This window comes from Xiphias gladius, chromosome 6, assembly GCF_016859285.1.
Source record: "Xiphias gladius isolate SHS-SW01 ecotype Sanya breed wild chromosome 6, ASM1685928v1, whole genome shotgun sequence".
NCBI lineage: Eukaryota > Metazoa > Chordata > Actinopteri > Istiophoriformes > Xiphiidae > Xiphias > Xiphias gladius.
This window is the reverse complement of record NC_053405.1, coordinates 20,126,874-20,141,144: the sequence shown is the minus strand read 5'-3', so window position 1 is coordinate 20,141,144 and position 14,271 is coordinate 20,126,874. Positions and strand designations below refer to the sequence as shown.

The window sequence follows — 14,271 nt, the reverse complement described above, 5'->3', positions numbered from 1 at the left end:
CGTGTACAAGTCACTTTCTTTGAGTGTCTTATCATCATTATAAATTTTCTGCCTTTGTTAAAATGACAGGACACTGAAATTCTACTAGCATGTATACGTAGATACACTTTGAGCTCGGGATATGGATAGAAGTACACAGTATCAGTATAATGTGTTTCTATTCAGAAAGACAAATGAAAGAAAACCTTAAAGGAAACCTTTGGCATATTGGGAAATACGTTTGTTTTCTTTCTTTCTGGGAATTTTTTAGAAAAGATGGTCACCATTATCGTATCTGTCCACTCAGTAAATAAAGCTACAGCCAGCAGCTGGTTAGCTGAGCTTAGCATTGAGATTAGCAGCAGGGGAAAACAATTAGCTTGATAACCTTCAGACAGAACCAGGCTAGTTGTTTTACTGCCTGTTTCCAGTCTTTGTGCTAACCTAAGCTAACTGGGTGTAGCCTTTAACAGCTCGGCGAGAAAACAAATAAGCGTTTTTCCCCAAAATGTTAAAACTGCTGTTTTAATACAAAAATACACTTTGCAGTGTAGCCTTGAAAAAGGACAGCACATTGGCTCTTTATATCAACTGCCAGGCAAAGATCACTGTGAAAACACGCCAGACCCAAACATTACCACACACAAGTAACTATCTTGGATGACTGTCCTCATTAATAAGTCTTGCTTTCACACAGTAACAGCCACTACGTAGTGACAGACAGTCACAAGCAGGTGCACCTATGTTTCTCTTCATCTCATTCACATACACACACTCACGACTTGTCAGAGTGTCTCAGGTAATTGGTCAGACAGGGTGGGGTCCTGGTTGTATGAGCAGTGATCACAGGCCATTTTGTTCAGATATCAGATACTCAAGTCTGGTTGCAGCTGTTGCTTCCTCACCCTTCAAGTCTCCACATCTGGCTGTAGATTCACGTAGTTTGATTCTCTCCCACTATGCTTCTATTGTGGATTCATGTTTAATAACAAAGACTACACCGAATGCACAATCAATACATCAGTTTCTCGACATCTCTATTGCTTTTTTAATTCTCTGTGGAAATTCTCTTCTCTTTCTTGCCTTTTTCTAATATTAAATCTCTCCCTTGTTCCTCCCACGTTCACTTCACTGCCACAGGCTATGGTGAGTAACAACAACACCATTTGCTCTAAAAACACTAATATTATGAGGGTATACTAGTTTTCTAGTCTCACCAGCAAGTTGGTCACTCTTAAAAAGGAGGCACTATAAATTCTTCAGCGGTCACCTCTAGTTTGTTGTAACTATTCAAGAAAACATTGCCAGAGAGATTGTAATAATACACATTTTACTCATAGGCTACGCTGAGATTTGTCATGATAAAATAAAATAAGATACTAAAGTGTGAGCTGAGAGAAATGACCCCTTCTCGATCCTGTCACGCAGTCTTTGGTTCAGAACTCCAGGAAAGCCGGCATCACCTCGGCCCTGACGTCCAGCACCCTGCATAATGAGGAACTGGTCAGTACTCACTCACAATATTAAATCAAATTATATCACGTCATGCCAAAAGGCTATCTCTTCTGACCCTGCTCTTCTGTCCTCTATGCCTGTGTAGAAGAGTCATGTCTATAAGAAGACCCTTCAGGCCCTCATTTATCCCATCTCCTGCACCACCCCGCATAATTTTGAGGTGTGGACAGCCACTACCCCTACTTACTGCTACGAGTGTGAGGGACTGCTGTGGGGCATTGCTCGCCAGGGCATGCGCTGCACCGAGTGTGGGGTCAAATGCCATGAAAAGTGCCAAGATCTACTCAATGCTGACTGTCTGCAAAGTAAGAGAAATGTTGGAAAATCCCCATTTTAGATTCATAGCACTCTCCTGTTTGTGTGATAAACATGTAGCTGGAGCCAGCAGGTGGTTAGCTTAGCTTAGCATAATGATAGGAGAGAGTGAATCAGCTAGCATGGTTCTGTCAAAAAGTTATTCATTTTTTTACACTTAGGTTTTTATATGGATTAAACAATTGGGATACAAGGTGATAATCAGTAAACTTAAGAGGTGCTGGATGATGGATTTTGTAACATTTGGACAGATCCAGGCTAGCTTTTTCCAGTCTTTATGCTTAGCTAAACTAACGGGCTGCTAGCTTCATATTTACAGTACAGATTTAAGAGTGGTATCGATCTTCTCATCTAACTCTCGACAAGAAAGGGAATAGGTGTATTTCCCCAAACTATTCCTTTTGAATGTGCAATTATATATTTGCTGCTTGGCCTAAATTGGCTTTAAATAGCCAATAAGATTCTGGGATATATGGCTAAAGCATAAATTGTAATTATGTAGTGTTCAGTGAGAAAGGATTCTAAAAAATAGCGTAAAAATATTTACAGGAGCTGAACAACCATTTATTGACAGTTTTAGACTTCTTTCTGTTATACTGCTGCTTTTTTTTATTAATAAGAGTAAACTATCTGGTCCATCTATTTCCTCTTATCTCTATTTGTCAGCACCAACCTCCTCTTCCTTCTCCCCTCACTCCTACTTTCTTATTTTCCTTGTTTTCTTGAGACGATATTAAAAGCCATTTATCTTTTGTTGGCATCCACCTCTCTTTTTCATCTCTCTTTTACACAGCATTTTATAGCTCTGCAAATGTGTCTGCCTCTCATTCATGAATTATAACCAAGTTTTTCATCACCTCCACAGTCTTCTTCTCTGCTCTGAATTAATTTTCCCATTTTCCAATATTTTTAAAGTTGCAGAATGCAAACGTCTCCGTCAATGTCATAACTTATAACCATATGGGAACTAAAAGCCATAGACCTCTCATGGCAGATAATTTCTTTATGCTTTTACATATCTGATCCTTTTCTTAATTGTCCCACTAACCAGGGGCAGCGGAGAAGAGCTCCAAACATGGTGCAGAGGACCGAACCCAAAACATCATCATGGTTCTTAAGGACCGCATGAAAATCCGTGAGAGGAACAAACCAGAAATATTTGAACTCATTCAGGAAGTGTTCACCGTCCCCAAGTCAAGCCACGTCACCCAGATGAAGCAGATCAAACAGAGCGTTCTCGATGGCACCTCCAAATGGTCGGCCAAGATCAGCATCACAGGTGAGAGGGGAATTACATTCAGTACAGCACAGTAGCTTTCAAGGGAGCTGGCCAACACTGTGAACATCAAAGTCAGAGGTGACAGCACATGTCAGATGTTTGTGTCTATACAAAGAGACAAGCTGCCGTTTGCATGAAGAGAGCACGGGGAGCGTTTGTGGGGCAATAGAGCAGAAGGTCAGATGAGTTAAGAGGCATCTGTTTGCATCCAGACACACACAAACACACACAAACACACACACACACACACAGAGTGGCTGACCAGCTTGGCCTTTTTCCCTCCTCCTAGTGTTGTGTGCCCAGGGTCTACAAGCCAAGGATAAAACCGGTTCCAGTGATCCTTATGTCACTGTCCAGGTGGGAAAAACCAAAAAGAGGACCAAGACCATCTACGGCAACCTCAACCCTGTCTGGGAGGAGACATTTAATTTGTGAGTTGAGGCCTCTTGAAAAAAACGTGAGATTTGTCGTACTTAAGTTTTCAATTAATGATTATTTTCATTACCAGGTAATATTTTGGTTATTTTTTCCACCTAATTGATTTATCGTTCAGCCAATACATGTCGGATATTATTTGAAAATGTTAATCACAATTTCTAAGAGCCCAAGGTGACATCTCCAAATTGGTTCTTTTTGCCAAAAAAACAGTTAAAATTGTATTACATTTACAATTATATAAACAGAAAGGCTGAAAACAGCAAATGTTTGTCATTTTTTCTTGATGAATGACTTAAATTTTTAATCAGTTATCAGGTGTGTTGGTTATTTTTTTGTCGATCCAGTAAACCTTGGAGGTCTAGTTGTTGCAGTGTTGGAGTTAAAAGTTTTTATCTGCTTTCTGTTGATAAAGTAAAATTGATTTTAATTTGTTTAACATTAAGTTTTATGTTTCCAATTTCATATTTAAAGACTCAAATAGTAATGCATCTGGTCTTCTTGGCCAACCGTCAATGTGAACTGTGGCTCATTCTCTGTTTATGTCTCTGTAGTGAGTGTCACAACTCCTCAGATCGCATCAAGGTGCGAGTGTGGGATGAGGATGATGACATTAAGTCTCGTGTGAAGCAGAAGTTCAAGCGGGAGTCAGATGACTTCCTGGGTCAAACCATCATCGAGGTTCGCACTCTGAGTGGAGAGATGGACGTGTGGTACAATCTCGGTCCGTTGAATTTATACTGCATGTCACTTATACTGCACTAATCCTACAGCTCCTCACTACCTTAATTAGTTCCCCCGACCTTGCGGTTGAGTGACTTTTAACTTCTCTGATTGAGATTTTTTCAGCAGTGAATTTGGTAACTGTATTGCTGTGTTTCTTGTGCTCTTCACAGACAAGCGTACGGACAAATCAGCAGTGTCTGGGGCTATCCGCATGCACATTAATGTAGAGATCAAAGGAGAGGAGACGGTCGCCCCATATCACGTTCAGTACACCTGTTTGCACGAAGTAAGCTATTATGTGTGCATTTGTATGTTTGAACAGGCAGAAAGTAATAAAATACATCTATTCAAGAGTTGTACTTCAATATTGTTTTTAGGCTATGACGTGCATTTTGTGAGACTTTATACCTTTATCTCACTACTACGTCTTTGGGAACATTGTAATTTTTCCTCTGCTACGTTTATATACATTTAATATAAAGAAAAAACCCATATAACATATAATTGTATAACTTTAAACTACCATACAAAGAAGTATAACTCCAGGCCACCCAAGACATTAGAACATTAAAATAGTTTGCTGTATTAATAACTTTTCCCTCTGAAAGTGGCTGTTCTTTTACTTTTGATATTTCTTTCTTGGCTTTTACTTAAAGGCCCAATCTGCAGTCAGTGTGTAGCAGTCAGTTCATTTTTGGCGTAACAATATTCACAACATTATGCAGACCTTGTCTTTGAGTCTCTACAGTCTGTATTATATGTGAACCTGTACAATGCACACTAAGCAGATTGGGCATTTAAATAAAACATATGAATACAGGATTCTGTTTTGATCAGTGTCTGTGCATATATCTCTGTGCCAAGTCATGCTAATGAACCATGCCAAACAGGTTAAATTACTTGACTGATGTTCACTTCCATAATGGATCCATTCCAAATTAAACTTTAGTTAATACTCCGTGACGTTTGCTTTGCTCTAGTACGGTAAAGACCTCTTCACGCAGTAAAGGCAACAGACGCATTTTTAGTCTGCATCACTCTGTGCGGAGAACTTTGCTGACTGATTGTAGACCAAACACAGCCTTGTATGGAATCATTACTCGGCCCATTACTCAACAGAGCACTTTAGCTGAACCTCAACAGACAAATGACCACTGTTATTGCTGCACATAAGTGGCCATAAACCGTCAAGCCACCTCAGAATGTTTTAAAGCAGCATAACGCTTAATGTCCGAGTAACCAAGACAGCACCTTGTGCTGGCCTCATAATGTAGTTAAATGCTATTCATCTAGCACAGCCATTTAAAGATAAACCGATTGAGAGGTTGAAATCTGCTTTATTTTTGTACAATGATTTGCATGTAAGCTTTAAATACGACTGAGAGACATGTGAGATGTTCAACCCAGCTCCTCTCCCTCTTATCTTTCATACATCTCTTTCGTTTCTTTGCCTAAATCTTTCATATTTCCTCTCTGTAGAACCTCTTCCACTATGTGACAGACATCCAGAACAACGGTGTGGTAAAGATCCCTGATGCTAAAGGGGATGATGCATGGAAGGTTTACTTTGAGGAAACTCCCCAGGAGATTGTAGATGAGTTTGCCATGCGTTATGGAGTGGAGTCCATCTACCAGGCAATGACGTATGTTACTGTCTGAAATTATTATTTCAAAAAAATACCTGGTTTTCATGCATCAAGCTCTCTGTAAGCTGTTATTATCCAGTGTTTGCTTACATGTCTGTCCCTCATTTGCAGCCACTTTGCTTGCCTGTCATCTAAGTACATGTGCCCAGGTGTGCCCGCTGTGATGAGTACCCTGCTGGCTAACATCAATGCCTACTACGCCCACACCACCCAAGCAACCAACAATGTCTCTGCCTCTGACCGCTTTGCTGCTTCTAACTTTGGGGTGAGGTACTCCAGAAACATTTAGCAGAAGCAATAAATTCACCAGGTGTCACACTTTTGTTTAAAAAATAGTTTCTGTTTCCCAAAGTTATCCAAAAACTACAATACCGTAAATACTAAACACTTGTTTGTCATGGTGCTGAATGGCGGTGCCTTTATAGATCAAGTCGTGTAGTGTGTCTGCAATATGTTTAATTATGTTAAAATCTGTTATCATATATGTTATAATACCCACAGAAAGAGCGATTTGTCAAACTTCTAGATCAGCTGCACAACTCTCTGAGGATCGACCTGTCCATGTACCGAGTAAGATTTCTTTCCATCTCACCGTTTACACTCGTGTATTTTCTTCTATAATATCTGCAAATCTTTCTCCTTATATTTCTGAGAAACAGTAAAACAAAGGATGTGTTAATTGGAGTGACGGCCGCTGAAACACTGCACACCCACCCACACAGTAATAAGGGTTTGGTAGCAGTGGAGATGGTGTGGCTGTGCTGGATCTTGCACATGGACACAAAAGACACGCTTTTTTTTTTTTTTTTTTTTTTTTTGTGTCTGACTGCAGAATAACTTCCCAGCCAGCAGTCCTGAGAGGCTACAGGACCTAAAGTCCACAGTGGACCTCCTCACCAGTATCACTTTCTTCAGAATGAAGGTACAGTCCCTTTTTCCACCTGCCTTCAGAGACTTTTTGGTTGTCTACTGTATTTCATGCACTCAGCCTACCAATTAGCCATTTTGCTCAATACGATCCACATATAGGATGTAATGAACTCCGAAATTTCTTCGGGAGTTTTAACTCATATAAAAAGCATAATTCTATTTATTTGGTGTTCAGAGTATTTAGTCTTAAAATTAACCTGAATTTCAAGAAAGAATCATATTTTCTTTGCCTTTTTTCACCAAGATGACCATGAAAACAACTCTGAAGTGCCATAGTCTGGTGAATTAATGAGCCAGTCACTTGTCCCATTTTAACTGTCTCCCTCTCTCTTTATGTGTGTGTTCAGGTCCAGGAACTTCAGTCTCCACCCAGAGCCAGTCAGGTAGTGAAGGATTGTGTCAAAGCCTGTCTCAACTCCACTTACGAGTACATCTTTAATAACTGTCATGAGCTCTACAGCCGCGAGTATCAGACAGACCCGGTAAGAAGCAGCAATAAATTGACTGTCTGTGTAGGTGTGAGTGAAAGTCTCTCTCTCTCTCGCTCTCTCTCTCTCTGCCTCAAAATTTTCAAATTCAGATTTGTTTATTAGCATGACCATAATTAAGTGCAGCATTGCCAAAGGTCATGTAAGTATAATAGTTCATAGTGTAAGAAAATAAGAGACACACAAATTTCTTGCACAAAGCTACATTCTCTACAATTGAATAAAATTTTTAAAAAATTGTTGCAGACAAACAATTTAAGAAAAAAAAAAATTAAATATGTGATCAAAAAGACAGGGAAGATTTTTAGGGAGCTCAGAATATTTTTGTGTGTTGTTTTATTGGTTTTACCTCAGACTGAGATGACTGTTATTTTTTTCCCCCAAGTAAATATTGAATTTTATTTTGGTCTGAGAGCATGTCAAATGCTCTATATTTGAGTTATAATTCGCTAAATAAAACGTGGCTCTTATCTCTTTATACAGTAAAGACTACACTATAGCAAGTAGTGTTGCTCTGTCTCTACCTCTGGTTGTTGGCAGAACTGACCCAGTCTGTTTTCTCTGGGTTGCCAGGTTTGTCTATCAACCAGTCTCAATGACCACGTTGTGGACACTCTGTCTACATTTAGTTAATTACTCTGTCAGTTTCTGGTAGCTCTCGGTGCCAAGATAATCTGCCAGCCTGTATTGTCTGTTCAGTGCTAGACATCATTGGAATTAACTGTTTTTTGTTGCAAATGTCCAATGACTGATTTACTTTTCTTTTTCTTTGGCTATAATTTGGTCTCTCTCTCAGAAGAAACAAGCAGGATAAATCACTGTCTAACTCCGAATTCACTGAAAGAGTTTAAACTTAGCAATCATTTCAAACTTGGCCAGGAGTTTTCTCCATGAATCTTATAAATTGAGATATCTTTGAATGATCCTTAAATAATCAAATTGCCTGGCTAAAAATATTGCTTGTACAAAAGAATTTTTGAATGTTGTAAGTCCACCCTCTCTGCTTGATTTCTGCATTGTCCTCAGTGATATGTAAAATGCGTTGTGGCTCTGGTGTGTGTGCATGCATGTACTTTGTGTCTGTGTGTGGAGAGTCCCCATCATCCTCTCACTCTGAGTAGGCCAGGCTATTCCATCCATCACTCCTGCACAAGTTCAAGAAACAGGATTTCTAGAACTTGCTTTGAGTCCTCATTAAAGCAACATCCCCTTTCAGACTCCCTCGTGAATTTCAAATAAGCATTTTTCCCTCTGAATAAAACATTTCATCCTGAGGGACGTTGCTACATTTTGTTTTAAATCTCTGCAATATCATTCTTCACTCTTCAACCCCTGCAGTGCTCGGCTTAGTTTTTTGTTTTTTTTTCTTCCTGCACATCTTCAATTACTTCAAAGAAGTCATCCAGACAGTTGACTTTCTGAGTCTGTTTAAAGCTGTTTGAGCAGCAATGTTGAATATGTATGAGTTGTTGAATTAACAACATAGTGAAGGTTTCCCTCTAAGTTTCTCACAGAAGAATACTAAATGGTCACTTAATTACACAATTACATTACTACGTAACTTTTTAGAAGATTGGTCCCTTGATTATCTTATCCACTATATGACTCGAGGTTTGACGTGTGCAGCGTGGACTAAAATTTCTGTCATGATGTTGAGAAAATTGTTCAAACAACAGAAATGGTTTGGACATGTGGACACAGTTAGGCTTTAAAAACTAAATTTTTGAAGAGTATGCAAGTTGATAGAAAAATTTGCTTTCTTTTTGTCATATTTTAAGTAAAGTGAACAGCAGGGAAATGTCCTATAAAAAAGTCTGAGTTAATTTTTTTGTTGTGATTCCAGGCCAAGCAGGGCACCGTGCCTCCAGAGGAGCAGGGACCAAGCATCAAGAATCTTGACTTCTGGTCCAAACTTATCACACTTATTGTTTCCATTATCGAGGAAGACAAGAACTCCTACACTCCCTGCCTTAACCAGTATGTTTCTTTATTTTCTGTATGCCTCTTACATCTGTATGGCCTTTCTTTTTCAAATTTGATCACGTCTTTTTTAATGGCGTTTTAGTTTTAAACTGTTTACCCTGTCTCTTCTCTTAATACCTCTGCAACCACTCTTTCAGGCTCTTATCTGTTTGCTGAGTGTATATACCTTCTCTGTCAAAGTGCTAATATATTAAGCCTTTTTCCTTTTCTCTTCCTTCAAGATTTCCCCAAGAGCTCAATGTGGGTAAAATCAGTGCTGAAGTGATGTGGAACCTGTTTGCTCAGGATATGAAATATGCAATGGAGGGTGAGTACATATCATTGATATTCTGAGCCTCTCAAATGACAGAGCCTTGTCAAACCACTGACAACTTGTTAGATAAATGTAACCACTAACAGGGATTTTTGCGGTTCAAGCACTATTTGCACTGATGACCAAACACACAGAGACACAGAAGACAATATAGTGCAGTTGATCTGCAATGCATAATGATATTTAGAGGGTTGATTGGATACGATTACTGTACTATTTCCAATGGAGTAGATCATTTGAGTACTTTCATCATTTTGAATGACATTTTTTAGGCCTGTTCAAAGTCAGTCCAGAAGATTTCGTAGTATTTAACCATTAACAAATAGTTATATGCTAATATGTGATAAGCTTCACCCCCTGCAGGTAGTCTTGACCAAATACAGATTTCCTCTCATCCCATAAAGGTATTCACCAAATTTCATGACAGTTGGTCAAATGTTTCCCGGGAATGTTTCACAGTTTATTGGCCTCAATGCAGCTCCCTATTAGATAAACATATAGATTTACTTGTCCCCAAATGGGAAATTAAAATCCAGCTAAATCACTAAATATATACCGTGTGAGCAGTCAAAAAGATGAATACATAGTTCTTATGATTATCAGGCCACGGAAGTCAGAATCTCTCTGGCAGAGGGAACAAATTTTGGTTAATCTGCATAAAAGTGGATGTTGAAAAGATCATTATCATCTGTTTAAGAAATACTCGAAGTATCGTTCTGCTTATACACATATTATTTGATTTATGGTTGGTTTTGTGTTCAGTAAAATTGGTGTGATTGGCCCTCTTCTTTATAATGGTGTTGAGCCGTGCTATCACAGCGATACAAAACAAGTTCAACAAGTCCATGAGGATGTGTGTTTGACTCTGGGCTGATGCCTCTGTATACACAATGCATCTGGGCATAGTTTAAACACTCAGCAAGGATTTATCTGCTTTATTTTTTCTCTCAGAGCATGAAAAAAATCGTTTGTGCAAGAGTGCAGATTACATGAACCTGCACTTCAAGGTCAAGTGGCTGTACAACGAGTACTGCAAAGACCTGCCCTTCTTTAAGAGCAGGGTGCCTGAATATCCTGCGTGAGTAGCAGCTCGACCATCACTGTTTGCAGCCTCAGACATACACATCTCGACACGTACTGAAAACAGATATGAGAATAAAGAATTGATTGTGTTTTTCCTTCTGTAATTTTGGTTTCCTGGGTTGTTTTCTGCTCTCCATAGGTGGTTTGAGCCATTTGTAATCCAGTGGCTGGACGAAAATGAGGAAGTGTCTCGGGACTTTCTGCACGGTGCTTTGGAAAGAGACAAAAAAGACGGGGTATAAGTTTGCAGCTCTTCTTCTCCTTATCTCCCCTTCACTCCTCTGGAAACGCTGAGTCGCTGTTGTTGCTCAGGCAGAATTACTGTAATCCATCCTTTGTACTTCCTCTGTCACACTGAAAGTTATCAGCCAAAGTTTCCCCCTCCCTCCTGCTCTTACTCCCACACTTCCCCCTGCCTCTCTGGCATTCTTCAAAGGCAGCAACAGAGGCATTGACACAGGAACGGACGCGTTTTTGGGCTGAGAGGGTGTTTCAGTAGAAATGCTTCGTCATGTAAAGAGATTCTTTGGAAGTTTAAATAAGTGTTGTTGAGATGTGCATGTGCTTGAGGAGGGAGATAACTCTATTGTGAATTAATGGCCTTATTCCACAGTTTTGACTGCAGGAAAGCTGCCGTCACCTCATTATCCAGACTCCCTGGAGGAACACCTACACACTCACCTCTAGCCAATTAGGAACCAGGCACAAACCAGCAGCCAGTTACAAGGAGACAGACAGGAGCTCCCATCTGTCAGGGGATGGATGTCTAACTGGCAGTATGGCTTGCTGGCTCTAGGGAGGTCTGAGGCTCTGTACTTGCAGTGAAAGATATCAAAGGTCCAGTTTAATATAGCATCAAATGGTCCGTCTATATGGTCGTAGGTGCCCATGGGTCACATCTTGCTAGCCTCCCTTGAACCCCAGCTTCTCACCTGCTACCCCTACTCATCCCTTTCCCTTAGGCTTTTTGCATAAACGCCTTCTTCCCTTTATTTCATTCCCTAGTTTTTAATCTTCTTGCACATCTTTTCTGCCCCACAGTTCCAGGTCACATCAGAACATGCTCTGTTCTCCTGTTCGGTGGTGGATGTGTTTTCCCAGCTCAACCAGAGCTTTGAGATCATCAGGAAGCTTGAGTGTCCAGATCCACAGATTGTAGGACACTACATGAAGCGTTTCGCTAAGGTAGATTCAGAAAAACTGCAGTTAAATCATACCTTACAAAATCAATATACGACAACAACATCACTCAGAAACTGAACTACAACTGTCCTGCAATGACTAATGACATGTTGCTCTTTCTTGTTTCCATCTCCAGACCATCAGCAATGTACTTCTGTCCTATGCTGATATCATCTCCAAGTTATTTGCCAACTATGTCACCATGGAAAAAGTGGTGAGTCCCCAAAGACTTGATGACCGCATTTGGATTTCTGCAGAGAGGCTCAGCTTTTTTACCTGCTTGAAAATAGGTTGATTACGTGTACATAAACAGTTAAGTTCAGTATACTTTGTTTTTCTGTAAGCATTGTTTCTTTGAATCCTGTACCAAAAGAAGGCTGATGCAATTTGAATTTGGAAGTGTTTCAGAAAGACATGTGCCATCTTATCCTCAGCCCTGCATCCTGATCAACAACATCCAACAGCTGAGAGTTCAGCTGGAGAAGATGTTCGAAGCGATGGGTGGAAAAGATGTGAGTGATTCCCCTTTTTTGTCCAACCCCCAGCTGGTATTATTCACGAGCCAAACCTCTTTGTAAATGCGCGCGCGTATGTGTGTGTGTGTGTGTGTGTGCGTGTGTGTGTGTGTGTGTGCGTGAGCGCATGCTTGTGCTTGTGCACCTGCGTGTGTGTGTGGATGCATGTGTATTTGGTCACATTTGCTTAGTCCAGACACCTTAATACGAATACAGTATGTCCTTTAGTGACATTATTACTTCCCAGTTGCTCCAACCAGCTCTTTGTGTGTGTGTGTGTGTGTGTCCATGCACGTGTTAAAGCTCTGTGTGGAAGCCAGCGATATCCTGAAAGACCTGCAGGTTAAACTCAACAATGTCATGGATGATCTTAGCAGGGTCTTTGCTGTCAGGTAGAAACTCACTCACACAATGGCATCCACACTCACATCTATGGAGAAATGCACACTGCAAACTCCTCATGGGTTTTTTTATACAGACTTCATTAAAATGTTCTTTTACTTTTCCTCTGCAGTTTCCAGCCTCATATTGAGGAGAATGTGAAGCAGATGGGAGACATCTTGGCTCAGGTGAAGGGAACTTCAAATGTAGGAAATGCCAGCAGTGTGGCCCAGGATGCTGACAACGTCCTGCAGCCCATCATGGAGTTCCTGGACAGCAAGTGAGGCAATCTGCCATTTTTGTGGTAGTCTAAAAGGATTGGTCAGTTTTGAAGGCATTTTATTATTTAACCTATTTATCCAAGGTCAGACAGATAACTCATGGATGCCTTGTTTTTGTCTCAGCAGTGGTCAAGTTAGTGTAGTTTAAATCAGTGTGTAAATGTCTGAGGGTAAGTTGCAGCTCAGGAGAAGTTAGACCAGCAGTCCACACAGAGGATTTGTATGTTATTTTCCCAGGTTTGAGAGGAATTTCTACTTAATTCCATAGTCGTCTATGGATCGTGTCAAGTTAATATAATTACTAAACATTAAAACTGTTCATAGATGCTTAAGTAAGGGTTACAAAATCTATGAGTTTATTTGACTCTGAATGAGAAGGGAAAGTAGTGAAAATCCCGTCTCAGCTTTTGTGCTTTTCTGACACGTCTTTTTAGTCATGAGGGGATTTCTAGCAACGCCCCTTTTTTGTTCTATCTTCAGTTGTCTTTCTTATTATTTTTTTCGTCACCAGAACAGTGTTTGCCTCCTTCTGCTGCTTATAATTCATCTGTCCTTCCTTTCTTCTGCCCCCCCCCGTCAGTCTGACTTTGTTTGCTAAGATCTGTGAGAAGACTGTGCTGAAACGTGTGTTGAAGGAGTTGTGGAAGCTGGTGATGAACACCATGGAGAAGACCATAGTCCTGCCGCCACTCACAGACCAAACGGTGAGAGCACACAGACCTACAAATGCACATACAAATACACACAATATAAATGCCAAGCTACATATACTATATGGGCACTTATACCTGACGGTGCCCGCACATGCTTCCTTGACACTTTTAGAGTGAATGAATGTACACATGCAAACAAATAGTGAGTGTGCATTTTCCTGTGGAAAAACTACATGGAATAGAAATATTTGAGTTGAATATTTGATGTTCTAATGATGATCACAGCATAAGGTAGGCAGCAGAAGACTGATTTTCAAAACATGTAACACACATGCACCTACACATTCACAAACACACTTCTATATGCCAAGGCAGCATCAAAAGAAAAAGGAGGAGGAGGTGGAGAATGAGGAAAGGGAATAATACAGAGGCAGACATTTTGTGTGTGTTGCAATTCAAGATGGCCCTCCTATAAAGCAAGTGCTAGAGGAAGATCAAACTGTTTTTGCATCACATCTACATGGCATCCTATCCACTCCTCAACCCCTACACATATTATATTCAGCA

General features: G+C 40.2%; 1 protein-coding gene across 1 annotated transcript in view; it reads left to right on the top strand.

Annotated features, from left to right (window-relative positions):
• unc13a (unc-13 homolog A (C. elegans)) overlaps positions 1 to 14,271 on the top strand; it is a 44,051-nt gene that overhangs the window by 17,095 nt on the left and 12,685 nt on the right. The window contains exons 15-36 of the mRNA XM_040128764.1: positions 1,120 to 1,125; positions 1,408 to 1,482; positions 1,580 to 1,799; positions 2,861 to 3,088; positions 3,378 to 3,519; positions 4,078 to 4,247; positions 4,420 to 4,535; positions 5,729 to 5,892; positions 6,007 to 6,160; positions 6,397 to 6,465; positions 6,728 to 6,817; positions 7,173 to 7,307; positions 9,157 to 9,290; positions 9,518 to 9,603; positions 10,561 to 10,687; positions 10,832 to 10,928; positions 11,734 to 11,877; positions 12,011 to 12,088; positions 12,309 to 12,386; positions 12,693 to 12,781; positions 12,904 to 13,050; positions 13,632 to 13,755. Coding sequence (XP_039984698.1) covers positions 1,120 to 1,125; positions 1,408 to 1,482; positions 1,580 to 1,799; positions 2,861 to 3,088; positions 3,378 to 3,519; positions 4,078 to 4,247; positions 4,420 to 4,535; positions 5,729 to 5,892; positions 6,007 to 6,160; positions 6,397 to 6,465; positions 6,728 to 6,817; positions 7,173 to 7,307; positions 9,157 to 9,290; positions 9,518 to 9,603; positions 10,561 to 10,687; positions 10,832 to 10,928; positions 11,734 to 11,877; positions 12,011 to 12,088; positions 12,309 to 12,386; positions 12,693 to 12,781; positions 12,904 to 13,050; positions 13,632 to 13,755 — 2,673 coding nt within the window. The remainder of the gene's footprint in view (positions 1 to 1,119; positions 1,126 to 1,407; positions 1,483 to 1,579; positions 1,800 to 2,860; positions 3,089 to 3,377; positions 3,520 to 4,077; positions 4,248 to 4,419; positions 4,536 to 5,728; positions 5,893 to 6,006; positions 6,161 to 6,396; positions 6,466 to 6,727; positions 6,818 to 7,172; positions 7,308 to 9,156; positions 9,291 to 9,517; positions 9,604 to 10,560; positions 10,688 to 10,831; positions 10,929 to 11,733; positions 11,878 to 12,010; positions 12,089 to 12,308; positions 12,387 to 12,692; positions 12,782 to 12,903; positions 13,051 to 13,631; positions 13,756 to 14,271) is intronic.